We start from the raw sequence: 14,672 nt of genomic DNA, 5'->3' as shown, positions 1-14,672 counted from the left end.
TATATATATATATATATATATATATATATATATATATATATATGGGTTGCTGATAAACCAGAATAAACTTTGAGTTAGGCTATGTACTATCTAATCTAGAAACGTCAGCTCCTTGGAGATTTAGCTGTCGGAGGCAGGATTTTGAAACAAACAATTAAGTCATCACTATGCAATGTTTCTGCTTGTTTTTACCTAGAAACTTCACTCACGCATCTTAGATCTTTCATCCGGAGATTTGCTTTCAGATGTGGAAAGAAGCCGAAGTCTGACGCAGTCACGGACTGATGTTGAGATGCATGTGAGTATCCCTCTTACCTTCAGATTGCTTGTTTAGGTTATTTTCCTTCCATCAAATATGATGTCACAAGTGAACCATAAAGTGCATCCTTGAAGCATTGTCAGGCAGATAAAAATACCTCCCTTTCTTGTGTTCTCTGAAATTCAATATCATGTCCCCCAGCTGATAGAGTAAGCAGAAAGTGTCACTCCCGGCAAAAATACCATAAATCTTGGCTTTGTCCCCAAGATACCTTTTTGAGTATTGATTACATCTCAAAGTCTCTGAGAAATGGTCAAGGAGCTTTTTATTAAAGCCCATGGCCTATATTATTCATCCTACTTTTATGATATGTTATGTATGAACTTTTAAAAATTCATGGGCTATACATTTTTTTTTCTTTAGCTAGGGTTAGCTTTGTGCTTATTTGGCAAAACTTTAACCAGCGTGGCTTTTAACTCTCATTGACATAAAGCAAGTAACTTGGAAAATACAAGAGCCAAATAAATATGTAATGAAAAATGTTAGGCCTAAAACAATGACGGATGAACATTTGTGGATAATTGGCTTTTGATTTTACTGTATAATTTTATCAGTGTACGGAGGATATTCTGTATTGAAGGTAAATATTCTCAGTTTAGAATGGAATTAAATTTCAGTGGAATGCTGTCACTTTAAACACTCATGAAGACCTTAATGGCATCCAATCTATCACAGGGCCTTAAGGTCAGGAATTTTTTAAGTGTGCAGTTTTTCCACAAGAAACTCTTGCCATCATTCTCCCTGTCTCCTTTTTTTAACTGAAATTGCGGATTTTGTAGTGCATTTTTCACAGTAAGGATGTTAAAGCCTACGAGTCACCCACGGTAATAATCTAAAACACACAGTGAGAAAAGTACATTTCGAATAGTGCAAGCAGGGGGTATTTTGCCAGTGAAGTCCACATAAGTAAGATAACGTTACAGCGGAAACCACTATACATTTTCTTGGGCAGAGAATAATTTTAATAATAATCACTATCTGTTACTAATTAGAACTCTTCCCAGTTGGGTGCTTGGTGGTCAGTATTCGTCCAGGAGTTCTGCTTATTGCCAAGGGCCTTACTTGGTGGTATAGCAGAGGGGCTAAGACCTGGGCCCAATATTAGAGTGTTGTACTGGCCGGGGGACCTTATGCAAGATCTTAATGCCTCTGTGCCTCAATTTCCTCAGCTGAAAAACGAGCATAATGATACTTCTTTTCTGTTTCTGAAAACTGTGGTGAGGATGACATGACATAAGATGCAGGTACCACGGTGCTTGCTAGCAACGTTAGGACAATAATAGGGTCTCTGCTGTTTAGCCCTCTTCCATTCTTCTTCGAACTTGGTACTATGCCTCAGCCACAGAACACCACGGCAGAGATGGGGAATGATACCAGAGAGGTATCTGCTAGCATGTCTCCCCAGAAGCTTGTATCAGGACTTCCCAGAAACAAAGTGCACCCACACTTTTGGCTTTTGCTCAGCCCCGTTCTGGTGTACTAGGCGTCAGACAACACTGGTACAGTAAGTACAATATAGCGTCTCTCTTTTTTTTTTTTTTAAGGATTTTATTTATTTATTTGACAGAGGGAGACACAGCGAGAGAGGGAACACGAGCAGGGGGAGTGGGGGAGGGAGAAGCAGACTTCCCGCCGAGCAGGGAGCCCGATGTGGGACTCGATCCCAGGATCCTGGGATCATGACCTGAGCCGAAGGCAGACGCTCAATGACTGAGCCACCCAGGCGCCCACAATATAGCGTCTCGTTGGGAGACTATAAACTTAGGATTTAGTTTGAGAGTCAAGACATGTGTATCTAAAAAAATACTAATAGTAGCAACACCTGAATGTTACTAAGCATTACTATATGCGAGGCGCAGTTCAGATTTCACAGGGATCTTAGGTGGTCTGTGCTTTCCTCATCTCCATTTACAAAGAAAGAAATTGAGGCATGGAAGGGTTAAGTAACTTTCCCAAGGTCAAGGAGTTAGTAAGTAGAAGAGCTAGGATTTCAGCCTAGTAAATGGCTTTAGAGTTCAAGCACTCAACCACAGAGCAGTTAGTTATTCACTGCAATAGATAATCCTGCTTGATAATCATATGCAGATGAAGGAAACTGCAGGAAAAAGGAGCTCGCCTTGCAGCCATGATGTCAGAGATTCTGGATCCCTTATTAAATTCAAACATTGATTGTTTAAGGTGGGGGAAATATAATGTCCCAGTATGGAGGACTGGCCCTCTTTTTTTTTTTTTTTCTTAAGATTTTATTTATTCAACTGAGAGAGTGAGAGTACATGCACACAAGCAGGGGGTTGGCTGAGGGAGAAGGAGAGGCAGACTCTGCTGAGCTGGGAGCCAGAGGCAGAGGCGGGGCTCAATCCAAGACCCTGAGATCATGACCTGATCAGAAGGCAGATGCTTAACCTACTGAGCCACCCAGGCGCCCCTAGCCCTCTTCTTTGTAAGGAATTACTCGGTACTTGCCCCGCCACGCGCACGCGCACACACACACACACCCTCTCCCCAGTGCACTGGCCCATGGGTAGGCTTCGACCATTCCCTTCATCCTGCTCCACACAGTCCCGGTCAGCCTGTGAGGTGACACAACTCGCTACCAAGTAACCCACATAGGAGGTAGACCCGTCTCATAGCTTCCCCTCAGGGCTTTCTACTCAAAGTCCTAGACCAGCAGCATCAAAGCATCTGGGAGTGTCCCCAAAATACTACATCTCCAGTTCCACCTCAGAATGCCTGAATCAGTATCTGCATTTAGCAAGATCGCAGATGATACATGTGCACGCTGAAGTCTGAGAAGCCTGCACTTCTCTGCTTGCCACCCCCAACCCCACCTGCCTCTACACCGCACTGATGGGCCTTCCCCACCTCCCCGAAGTATCCTCCATCCCATCTGGGCATCTCAAGTTCATGGTCAAGGCAGAAGCAGCAGCAGTTCCTTCCTTTGCTAGCTCTGAGGTCAAATTTCCTGTTCTCTGAATCCAACATCATCCCGGAGGTACACACAGGGGCAACAACTGGGAGAATCCGATGCTTGTGTGTAGAAAGAGGCCTGCGAATTGAGTTGAGTTGTAAAAACAGATACCATGTTGAGAGGTGTGGTGGGGAGGAACAGGTGGGGAAGAGAGAGGGAAATCATATAAGCTTCAGTACTTCGGGAAAAGGTGGAGCCCAAGCTGTAACCAGAAGCTGTGCAGAGCGTGAAGACGGCATATTTTCTAGAAAAGTTTAGATCTGGATGGCCTCGCGCAGGACACAGACACAGTCTCTCTCTGGAGACAGACCTACCCGTCAGAGCAGAGGCAGTCCTAAAGAAAACCGTCACGCCGCTTAATCAAACGACGAAATAGGCGAGAGGTTTGGGGATGGCGAACGTGGAAAGCACGCAAGTAGAAGTAGAGCATGATGTGTGACTTCTGGAAGCTTGTTCCAGATGTGTGCAGTGGCTGATGCGTCAGTGTCGGGCCCTCCCGCACAACGGCACGGCTGCCTGTAGGCATCGGTCGCGACACAAATACAAACTCGCCTTAACCAAGCCACGTGCAGCAGTAAACGAGGTCATAAATCAACAGATATTGCTGAATGCTCCATTTTAAGACAAGTTTCTTCTTTCTGTGAGCTTCAGAGCCGGATTTCTAGGGGGTCGAGAATAGAGTAGTAAAATTTCTTGGCATTTTTAGATCACTTAAAGCGACGGTTTTGCAGCAAAAATGAGATATTGAGAGCAGGCAGATGCCTGATACTGAACATCTAACCTTGTGAAGCATTATGGATATTGATTAGAGCTGAAATTAAACATACCCTCTGTACTTACATGGGGGGTTAGCATGTACCTCGAGTACTCCCAGGACAGCACGCCTTGCCTTCCTCAAGTGGGTGTTTGGTCACGGTCAGCTGGAACCGTCAGCTGGAATTGCATTTGGAGAACAGTGATAAGTACGCAGGTACTAAAGGCGCCTGTAAGGTGTCAATAAATTGCATAACTAAGAGGCTTTGCCATTCTGCGAATGACACAAAGACAGATGGTTCCCCATCAAAGACTTTCCGAGACAAGCTTTATATAGATAGGAGGGTGGAATGAGACTGTAAGGAGAGACTTTGTTCTCGTGATCAGGATGCTAAATTGATTTAGCTTGTCCAGCTCTTGGAGCTTCATCTGTTACATTAGGGGCTGAGAAGGTGGCTATCAAGATGTGCTGGATGTTTACAGTTCTGTCGCCTGTGCCTCTACAGACCCTCTAGAATTCTAACCTCCTGGATCTTTTGCATGGAATCCAAATCTAGCCAATGTGACAGTTTGTATCCTTTGGACAACCAGCTGATATGAAAAGTTCTATAACCTTTACAGCAGAACCTCATGATTCTGCTCTAGTGTTCCACTTGTTTTCATGGCTTCCTGGGCCTTTGATTCCTGACTTGGAATGAGGCTGTCAGAGCCACAGGGGACCCTGGGAGTAATCTGGTAGAACTCCCTCCCCTACAAAGGAAGACCTTGAGGTCCATGGAAGTTAAATGATTCCTTTGCTCAGTATCTCATACCACTGGCAATGTGACATCCAGGTCGCTAGACTCCCAGTCTAGTGCTCATGCTCTTGAACCCCACAACCAAAGATGCTACCCTGTCTTCATTCTTCTGGACTATTAGTCGTGTCTTAAAATTGATCTGATTCTTTGACCAGTATGCCTGGATAAACGAGGAAACTTCCATTGTGGTAATTCTGCCTAAGGGTGATGGCAGCTCATCATAATCAAGCACCTACTTCGGCCAGGTACTTTGCAATATGCTTCTAATCTGGAACCCCATTTAGTCTTTGCAGTAACCCCATAACGTAGGCAGTGTTATCATTATTCACTTTTTTAAAAATGTAGCTCTAAGGGATTAAATAATCCCTCCTAGTGTGTTAGTAAGAGGCAGAGCCAAGATTGGAACCCCTAGTCTGTCTGACCCAAAAGCTGGGCTTCTCATCACTGGGCTACCTTCCTTTCTACCTCAGTATGATGTTGACTTGGTATCCGCTGTCCCCGAAGCAAAGCCCTTGCTCAGAGCTCTCCTGCTTTTTTTAGGAATGCCAGCCAAATGCAAAATCAGGAGTCCGGGCTTTGAAATGCCCTGGTTTGGGGGTTGTCATCCCTGGTCATCTCTGTCCTCGAAACAGCTGCAGCAGCAGTGAGCTGTCCCTTTCAAGCACCTGCAGCGAGTACTCCAGTGGTTCCTCGTACACGTGGCATGATGGAAAGAACCTCAGGAAAAGGGTAAGCCTCCTTTCAAGGCACTTTATCATCAGAGTGAGCCAGAGAAGAATCCTCTTCCGGTAGGAAGGTGGAAGGTGGGTGGGAGAGCTAAGAAGGGAATGACCCTTTGCTTAGTACCTGTTCATTTACTCCTCACAAAACTAGACACGGGGATCTCATTTTCTCCATGATATGGGAGAGGAAGCTGGTTCATAAAGGTTAAATCACTTGCCAGAAGTCACACAGCAAGTGAGGAGTAGAGGGATGATTTGACCCAAATGACTTGGATGGCATGGGAGGGAGTTTGGAGGAGGAAGAATTTTCCTTCTGTGCTTTGCTGGAGCCCACCAAGCTCATAGATTTATATCAAGTTGGAACCCAGAGCCCTGGCCGAATGGAACTGACCACGCTCCAGACCAACTCAGACATTTCCGATTAGTTTTATGGACACTCTCTATCACTGTGACGCTCAGAGAGACTTGTAAATGTCCACTGCAAATGAGAGTGAGCAAGGCCACTTGCCAAGCCATCCCAGCCTGAGCATCCCTTGAGAACTCAAAGAGAATATTACCCCCCCACCAGACAATAGGGAGGTGGTGCATCATCTCAGAATAAATGACCAAAATTTTGAAAGTATCATTAGCCTTGTCGGAATTTACTACTCAAGCATAGCGTGTATTATATTGACCTCCTTTTCTCAATTTTATAGCCTCATAAAACACTAATTGACTATAAATTGGAGGGCGGTATGGCAGAGAGAGAAAATACCATGTTGGGCGACAGGGACCGTGGCTTCCGTGGAGGTAGGCATGCCCCTGCTCAGATGCCAGGAGTCCTTGTACTGGGTTATTTACCAACTCTTGCTGCTCCATGGCTCCCATCTGCAAAGGGGGCCCACATGACTGAAGATTCTTTCAGGCTCTGAACGAACACCTTTGCACACTGGGGTAAGCCGAGTGTTTGGAATAGCTGTCTTTGCAGCTTCCCGATGTTGAAGAGAAGCAAAGAGTACACAAGCATGGAAACCCTGAATCAGAAGGCTTGGAGGTCATGTTTCTATCATTTGTGTAAACTCCATTTATGATTTGGAAGCGTAGAAACCAGGAAGAGTCCGTAACTGCCAGAAAATAGTAGTGAGGGAGTAGCTTTGTCATATTCTGAATACGAACTTGGAAAAAGATTTCGAGCTTGAATTTCAAGTTTATTCCCTTGGACTCAGCCTCCTAATATGAAGTGTGTATATTATCAGAGTCGTTCCTTCTGAGCAGATGTTCAGAGTTCTGAGTAATGTCTGCTGGGGCCTGGCTCTTAACACACTGGGAAGCCCGGTCAGGGATGTTCCCTGTCTTTGTTGTCACGGGCTCCATGGCCCCTGCTCTGCTCTCTTCACTCACCTTCTTCCTCCCTCTCCTACTCAGAGCCTTAATCTTGTCTTTCTTTGTCTTGCCTTGACTTTTTTTTCTGAAATTCTTCCAATTTGAATAATCTTTGATCTTGTAGGGAAACCTCTTCCCTGAAAACAGAGAAATTAAGTTCTTCTGCACTTTGTACACACTCAGGTGGCCGTGGTCTGGAGATGTCACAGGGAAGAGTCCCAGTTCTCAAGGACCCAGCAAACTGGACCCACCCCCATCGAGACATTTAAATTTATATTATTTCAGGAACTTCTACAGTGCTTACCATGTGCCATGTACTCATTTAGTATTCACTTAAATAATAAACTCATAGAATATGAATTTGAATGGGACTACAATATTAACTTACAGAATAATAAATATATGACCAATGGCTCTTTTATAATTCACAAGTATTTTTTTTAATATTGTTCTGTATGGAAACAGAAAGGAAGCCTGCATGAGATGCATTAGGCTGCCCTACATGGAGGAATCTGGGTCTAAGTCACAAGTACTTACCATGTGGGATGCAGCCTTGGTATAGTATTTCACAAGTATTAGCTCATTCAGTGCTCATAAGAGCCTAGGTAAATAGGCTCTCCTATTTCCCTATTATACAGATGAGAAAATGGAGGTGCTGAGAAATTAAGTAGCTAGCCAAAGTTCTCATAGCTAGTAAGTGGCAGAGCTGGCTAGTTGGTTCCAGAACTTTCACTCTTTACCATTCTGCTCTAGTGGCTTTGTTGAAGCAGCCAAGCTTGGGATGGATTGTTACATTAAGACCAAGAATGTCCTTTAAGAAAAAATGTGTAGAACTGTTCTCCAGTCAAGAAATAAGAAAGGACTGTGGGCATCAAACCCAGGCCCCTGCTTTATCAGGTGCACCCTTCAGCCAATTCCACTGCTCCCAAGAATAGCTGTTTTCCAAGCAAAGCATGAAGCTCTCTGTGGGAATGTCAGCTCCTGCTCCCATCTCTCCTTCAGGGGATGCATGCTCTTTTTATTTTTATTTTTTTCAATTTTCCAGACTGTCCCAAACTTCTCTCAAGTTATTAAATACCATAACATCCTGTGGAAAACTGATTGAGGAATGTGACTAATCTCACAGGATGAGAGCCCGGGGCCCTGGGAGGTTTGTAGCCATTGGCCCTGGGATGAATCAGACCGCAGAGCGGAAGGGTATGAAGAAGGAGGGGGAGGTGGGCTGAGCACATCTTCCGTGGGTTGAACAAATCTGCCTTTTTCAAGCTCTTGCAGGGTACTTTTGCTGGCTTCTCTTCTTATTGTGAATGTGACTCTCAGGATCATGGAAATTCTTTGAAATCCAAGCAGCAGCAGCCTGCCTATGTCAGTCTCTAATACCCAAACTCACTAATGGGATTTCTCCTGATTTCCAAAGAAATTTTTAATGGCGTAGAGGAAAAGGAGAGGAAAGGGGTAGCATCACCAAATAGCATCCATCCACAGCAACTTCTGACCCTGGAGAATTTTCTGAAGAATATATATAATTTGACTTAAAAACAATAAACATATAACAGATAAAAAAATAAATAAACACCATATGTTGTTGTTGATAGCAAGAGTAATTTTAATGGAAATGTCTTAAATGTAAGCAAATGTTCACCGCTTACTAAAAGGCCAAGGTTCCAATGTAAGTTTCTGACACTTTTTCAACCTCTGCATACAAGCACATGGTCTGTGTTCAGTTATGGGGCGGGAGCAGCTAGTGTGGAGATGCCAATGGGAGTTGCGCTCTTAGCCAAGATGGGCACAGAGCACACATCTGAAACCACCAGATTCACTTACCGAAGTTCTTCACCATTAATCATACAGCCTTAAAAAAAAAAAAAAAAAGACTGAGGTTGGTGGTCGGTGCCCAAATCCACTGATTTCCCTGAGTCTTGGTTTATGATTAAACTCTGCAGGTTCCATTCAAGAAAGGGGCGTGAGGAGACCCTACAGTCTCTATTATGATCTTGACTAATACAGAGGAGAGAAGAGAGGTCCAGCTTGGCTCCGGTATCATGGCATCGCCAATAGGCGTGCAGGTGCTAGAGCCAGCCTGCCTGGGTGCGAATCGCCACACCACCACTCTGGAACTGAGTCATAGGAAGAGCCCGGGAAACCAGAGCAGAAACCGTTGTTCCAGCTCATCCTTAACTGTGTGATCTCCAACAGACTAACCATGCTGCCTCTCAGTTTCCTCCCTAGTAAAATAGGGTTGATAATGTCTCCCTCGTGGTGGTGTTCTGAATTTTAAATCAAAGCCCTGTTCAAGTGGCTGCTACACAGCAGAAGCTCGGGAAATGCTAGCTCTCTCCTTCTGCCCTTCCACTTCTTGTTAGCACTACTGTGAAAAATATGAAGGTCTGTGCAGGATATGATGTTTTTTCTGTGTTGTTTCTTCGTCAAAACTAGCCCTAGTATTTGAGATGGTAGGAGGGACAGGAAATGGACCTTTCTTGGTAGGTGAATCATTACTATAGGATTCTAACAGCCAAGGTCCCACGGCTAGATATGTATGTATGTGTTTCACAGATGTTCCCTTTCTATCAAATGAAGTCACAGAACTATCAAATCTTAGAGTGGAAGGGACCATAGAGATGGGGACCAACTTGCTTTTCCATTTGCCCTCTCTACCTCTTGTAAGCACTATACGGTGAGGCCATATAGTCTTCTGGTTATTTCCTAAGTGTACCTTGAACCTATCTCCACAATTCAGATCTTTGACATCCCACTTCTTCTACCCAGAAATCATTTCCCCCATTTTTCAACTAAGGCAAACTCATCCTTCATTCAAGGGCTAGGCAGGTTTAAAAACAAAACAAAACAAAACAAAAAACAAAAACCTCCTCGTATGCCTTTCATGGTTTTTCCTAGCAGAGGTTTGATCTCTCTCCTCTGAATTTCTGGAGTTCCTACTACATTTGTATTTGTCATTTGCTCCCTTGACTTCTGGTTATTTGTGCCCAGTCTCCTCTCCCCTGCTGGCTTGCATGCTCCTCGAGGGCAGGGTGCTTATCTACTACTTCATTATATCATGGGCTCCTTAGCTCGGAAGCTGGCAAAGCAAAGATTTGCTGCATAGTTAATGATTAATTTGCATTAATTAATTAAAATATGCATTTATAGATGAATACTTAACCACTAGAATCAAGTCTAATGACAGACTTTTCCTTTTTACAGTCGTGATCCACGTGGTTCAGTGATTTCTGATACCTACTTTTCTTTCCTAGAAATCATCACAAAACTGGGATAAAAGGCTAAGTATTGACTCTTCGCTCCCGAGTGGCTTTGCTAGTCCTACAGATGAACTACCTCCAACTCGCATCAAGGAAAGTCACATTTTGGAAGGACTGAGGAAGCTACAGAAACGAAAAGTGCTACTTGAACCCCCGTCAGTGATAACCAAATGGGGTTATAAAGATTGCATGAACTCCAATGAAGGAATATATTCACCAGGAATTAAGAGTAGCAGCCTCAAGGACTATCCCCCCTGCAAACCGGCTGACAGGAGGAGCCCCTGCAAGGAGCCCCACGAGACATTTGTTTATGACACAGATTCCCACGATGATGCCGATGAGGACTCTTCCTCCTTAGCCTTGCTCCAGGCAGTTCCAAGCCAGGGCTGCAGGCTGCACAGTCGTAAATTAACCCACAGTGTTTCTGACAGCCTATTTGGCTGGGAGCTGAATAGAAAACATTTTTCAGAAGGCACGTCCTCAGTTTACCCCAGGGAAAGGCCTGAAAAGCTGACCAGTTGTGCCAGCAAATGCCCCTTGGAGAGGAAACCGTGCCCAAGCATGCAGGTGCCTCAGGTACGGAGAGAGAGGGAGCCACGCGGCCCTGGTTCTGGCCGTGTGGCTCTCAGTCTCCAGCTTTCAGACACCGATGACAATGAAGCCCTCGACGAGTTGCACATAGGTAGCAGTGATGAGAAAAGCCCTTCAGACTTGTCACTGACTGCTGACACTGACAAGTCCATGGAGAATCTGGACATCCTCCTGGGATTTGGAAAATCTCAAATTGGGTCTCCTGATGAGGAGGAAAAACAAGTGCCCATCCCCTTAGAGAGTCGGCCAAAGACGTTTAGCTTCATTAAGCAGCAAAGGGTTGTAAAAAGGACTTCTTCAGAAGAATGCATTACTGTTATATTTGATGCGGACGATGGCGAGCCCATTGAATTCAGCTCTCACCAGACGGGCATTGTCACTGTTACCAGAAATGAGATCTCCATCAACCAGGCCCCTACTGGGCCCAAGGCAGAACACACTGAACTTTTACCTCAGGGAATTGTTCATTTACAGCCAGGAGCTGCTGCGAGAGACTACACTTTCCTAAAGAGACCTGAAGAGGAAACTGAGAAAAACGTTCCAAAAGGTGACGTAGATAATGCTGCCGTGGCACCCAGTGGCTCTTTCAGCCCCAGGACAGTAACGCAAAGTACTCAGCGACGAAGACCGGCCAAACCAACACTCAACTTGTCATGCAAGAGTAATTCCAGGTCTTCAGTGTCCATGGGTATCTATCAAAAGCAGAGTCTGACAAAAATCCCTGCCAGGGGCAAGGCTTCACCTCAGAAATCAAAAATAAGGGAGCCCGAAGCCTCCACGAGAGTCCCCTCCTCTGGCCCAGTGTCTCTTGAGAAATCACCAGCCTTAGCTCCTGGGAAACTCTCACGGTTTAAGAAGACTGAGGGCCAGGCACCCCTTTTTGATTTACGGCCAGATTCACACATTCCAAAATACCCCAGCCAATTGCCTCATGGCTCCAAAATGTCCAGCAGAAAGGATTGGGTCCCGTGCTCCAAGAGTCAGATCCCAGCGTCACAGTTGCTGCCAAAGTCCCTCACTGAGCCTGGTGACAATGGAGAATCCCCGACGAGGGACAAACACTGTGACTCTGGGCCAGAGGCAGGGAGGAAGTCCCCGTCCCCCCCACCCCCTCCAGACAGGTCAGGCTCCCTTCTCATCAGGCCCAGTTATGACTATTTGCCACCACCCTCATCTGCCAAGCCAGAAACCAGGGTCCCCAGTGAAGCAGCAAGGACCGTATACAAACCACCCCCTCTGAAAGGATCCTCTGTTCCTATTATTTCTTCTAATCAGATCATGGCAGAAGTGCCGGGGAAGAAAGCTTCTGTGGCCTTCAGAAAGCCTGTCTTCACTCACCCTCCGCCCTCCACAGAAACAGGGATTCAAACCAGATGTTCGACGCATACCCCCTCCAGCTCCTTTGCCGTGATGACCCCAGGGCCCCCAAAGGTCTCTCCAAAGAGAGGTGTCCCCAAAACCCCACCTCACCAAACGCTTGGGACCACACAGACAGACACTGGGTTACAGACTCCCAAGAATTGTCCTTCAGCCCATGACCCACTGGAAATCCTGTCCTCCAAAAGTATGTCTCCGGGAAGAAAAGGACAACTGAACAACTGTGTCCCCACATCACCTAAGCCTTCCTTCTTAGGGGTGAATGAGTCACCATCACCTCAGGTTAGCAGTCACTCATCATCACCATCCTCCAAAAGCCATAACACCCCACATGGTTGTCAAAACGCTCATGAGAAAGGCCTGAGAACTCGCCTCCCAGTTGGGCTCAAGGTTCTCATGAAGTCTCCCCAGTTGCTCAGGAAAAGCTCCACGGTGCCAGGGAAACATGAAAAAGACAGTCTGAATGAAGCGTCTAAAAGTTCTGTGGCTGTGAGCAAGTCTAAGCCCGAGGGCGCCGGGAATCCAGTGAGCCTGGAGACCACAGCAGGTGAAAGAAATGTGACTCCACTGGGTTTTCAGGCACAAGACAGTCTGGCTGAAGGGCTTCGCCTGGAAACAGCAATGCCAGAGTCATTGGAAAACAGCATCCCTGGGGCTGATGGAAAAGATGGGGTAGAAAACAAGTCTGTGAAAAGATCCCTTTCCTCCAATAAGCCACACCTAAAACCAGCCCTAGGCATGAATGGAGCCAAAGCCCGCAGCCAGAGTTTCAGCACTCACTCAGGAGACAAGCCCCCTACACCCCCCATGGAAGGGCCCGGCAGAGTTCGAACTCAGATTATCACCAACACTGCTGAGAGAGGCAATTCCCTCACCCGGCAGAGTTCCTCCACCGAAGGCTCACCCAACAAGACCCCTTCTGCCCCCATGTCTGACGGTCTCCCCGGTGCGGGGAGGCCTCTGGGGCATCCCTCCTCCAGGCAAGACTCCCTAGGGAGTGCAGGCAGCTCTAGCAGCCAGCATGGGAGCCCAAGCAAGTTGCCTTTGAGGGTCCCTCCAAAATCTGAAGAGCCCCCCACCCCATGCAGAACGGAAGATGAGCAGGGCTATGCCCAGGGAGGGTGTCCCAGTGAGGCTCTCCCCGAGGAACCAAGCAGCAATCCCTACAGATGCCCACCCACCCCAACAGACTGCCCACGAGCCCTGCAGAATCCGGGGAGGATGCAGCGTCCAACTAATTTTGAAACAAGCATGACCTCCAAGCTAGAAACTTCTGGAAGGTGTCCAGATACTTCTACAGCCAGGACTGGCGCTGTGAGCCCCGAAACCCCCCTCTCACCCACAATTGAAGAAAAAGTCATGTTGTGCATTCAGGAAAATGTGGAAAAGGGCCAAGTGCAAACAAAGTCCCCCTCTGTGGAAGCAAAGCCAAAGCCCGGGCCTTCTTTTGCCAGCTGGTTTGGTTTTCGGAGGAGTAGACTTCCAGCTCTCAGTGGCAGGAAAATGGATGTCTCCAAAACCAAAGTGGAAAAAAAAGATGCAAAAGGTTTGGGGTTTGGAAACAAACAACAAAAATCAGAGAAGAAAAAAGAGAAAAAGAAGCCTGAGCTGCAGTGTAAAATAGAAAATGAACTTACCCAGAACACCAAGTTGGTGGAGAGTCCAGACCGTAGTTTACAAAGCAAAAATGATCTGAAAACACCACAAGACATTTATGACCAAATGAAGTTTGAACCAAGGAATAGACCCAGCCCTGTTACGTGTTCTGCAAAAGATACGTTTATGACGGAACTTTTGAACAGGTAATGTGTTAGGGAAGACGGGGGGAGGGGGGCCAATGTCAAGGATCCCCCCCAAAGCAGGGAGAGCTGTTGACTTCCTGCACATTAAACCCCAGTCAAGCATGTTTTCATACAAGCATAAATGCAGAGCAGCAGTCTTTTCTACATTAGCCAGAATTTAAACAATGAAATAAAAGTTAGCAATAAAATGATAATTTAGTCCATGTTACTTTGTTAACCAAACCAATGGTCTTTGAAATGAAAGAATGGTAAGTTTTATCAAGGTTGATAGAAATTCAGCCTACACTGGAACTGTGAATGTACCCACATGGCATGAAATGGAAGAAAATTATACATACATTTTAAGGTATGCCGACCTCATTGATTGTACCAAGCAAACGTATACTTAGAAACTTTGCAGAGGTAATTACATTTCCCGCTGATCTGAAGCCAGACATGTATTTAGCACTCACTCCTCGGTGGCTTTTTTTTTTTTAATTTTATTTTTTTTATTTTTTTTAATGAGAGAGAGAGAGAACACATGAGAGGGGGGAGGGTCAGAGGGAGAAGCAGGCTCCCCGCCGAGCAGAGAGCCCGATGCGGGACTCGATCCAGGGACTCCAGGATCATGAGCTGAGCCGAAGGCAGCCGCCCAACCAACTGAGCCACCCAGGCGCCCTCCTCGGTGGCTTTTAATTTGTTCCCTCCTCCCCCCACCTCACAAGCAGTTAAAAATAAAAAT

General features: G+C 46.0%; 1 protein-coding gene across 1 annotated transcript in view; it reads left to right on the top strand.

The window, feature by feature from the left end:
* The window catches only part of NCKAP5 (NCK associated protein 5), a 792,873-nt gene that overhangs the window by 717,460 nt on the left and 60,741 nt on the right, over positions 1-14,672 (top strand). The window contains exons 10-12 of the mRNA XM_044913605.1: positions 197-298; positions 5,378-5,566; positions 10,176-13,951. Coding sequence (XP_044769540.1) covers positions 197-298; positions 5,378-5,566; positions 10,176-13,951 — 4,067 coding nt within the window. The remainder of the gene's footprint in view (positions 1-196; positions 299-5,377; positions 5,567-10,175; positions 13,952-14,672) is intronic.

Source organism: Neomonachus schauinslandi, chromosome 3 (genome assembly GCF_002201575.2).
Source record: "Neomonachus schauinslandi chromosome 3, ASM220157v2, whole genome shotgun sequence".
In the NCBI taxonomy this organism is placed as follows: domain Eukaryota; kingdom Metazoa; phylum Chordata; class Mammalia; order Carnivora; family Phocidae; genus Neomonachus; species Neomonachus schauinslandi.
This window is presented reverse-complemented; position numbering and strand designations above follow the sequence as displayed.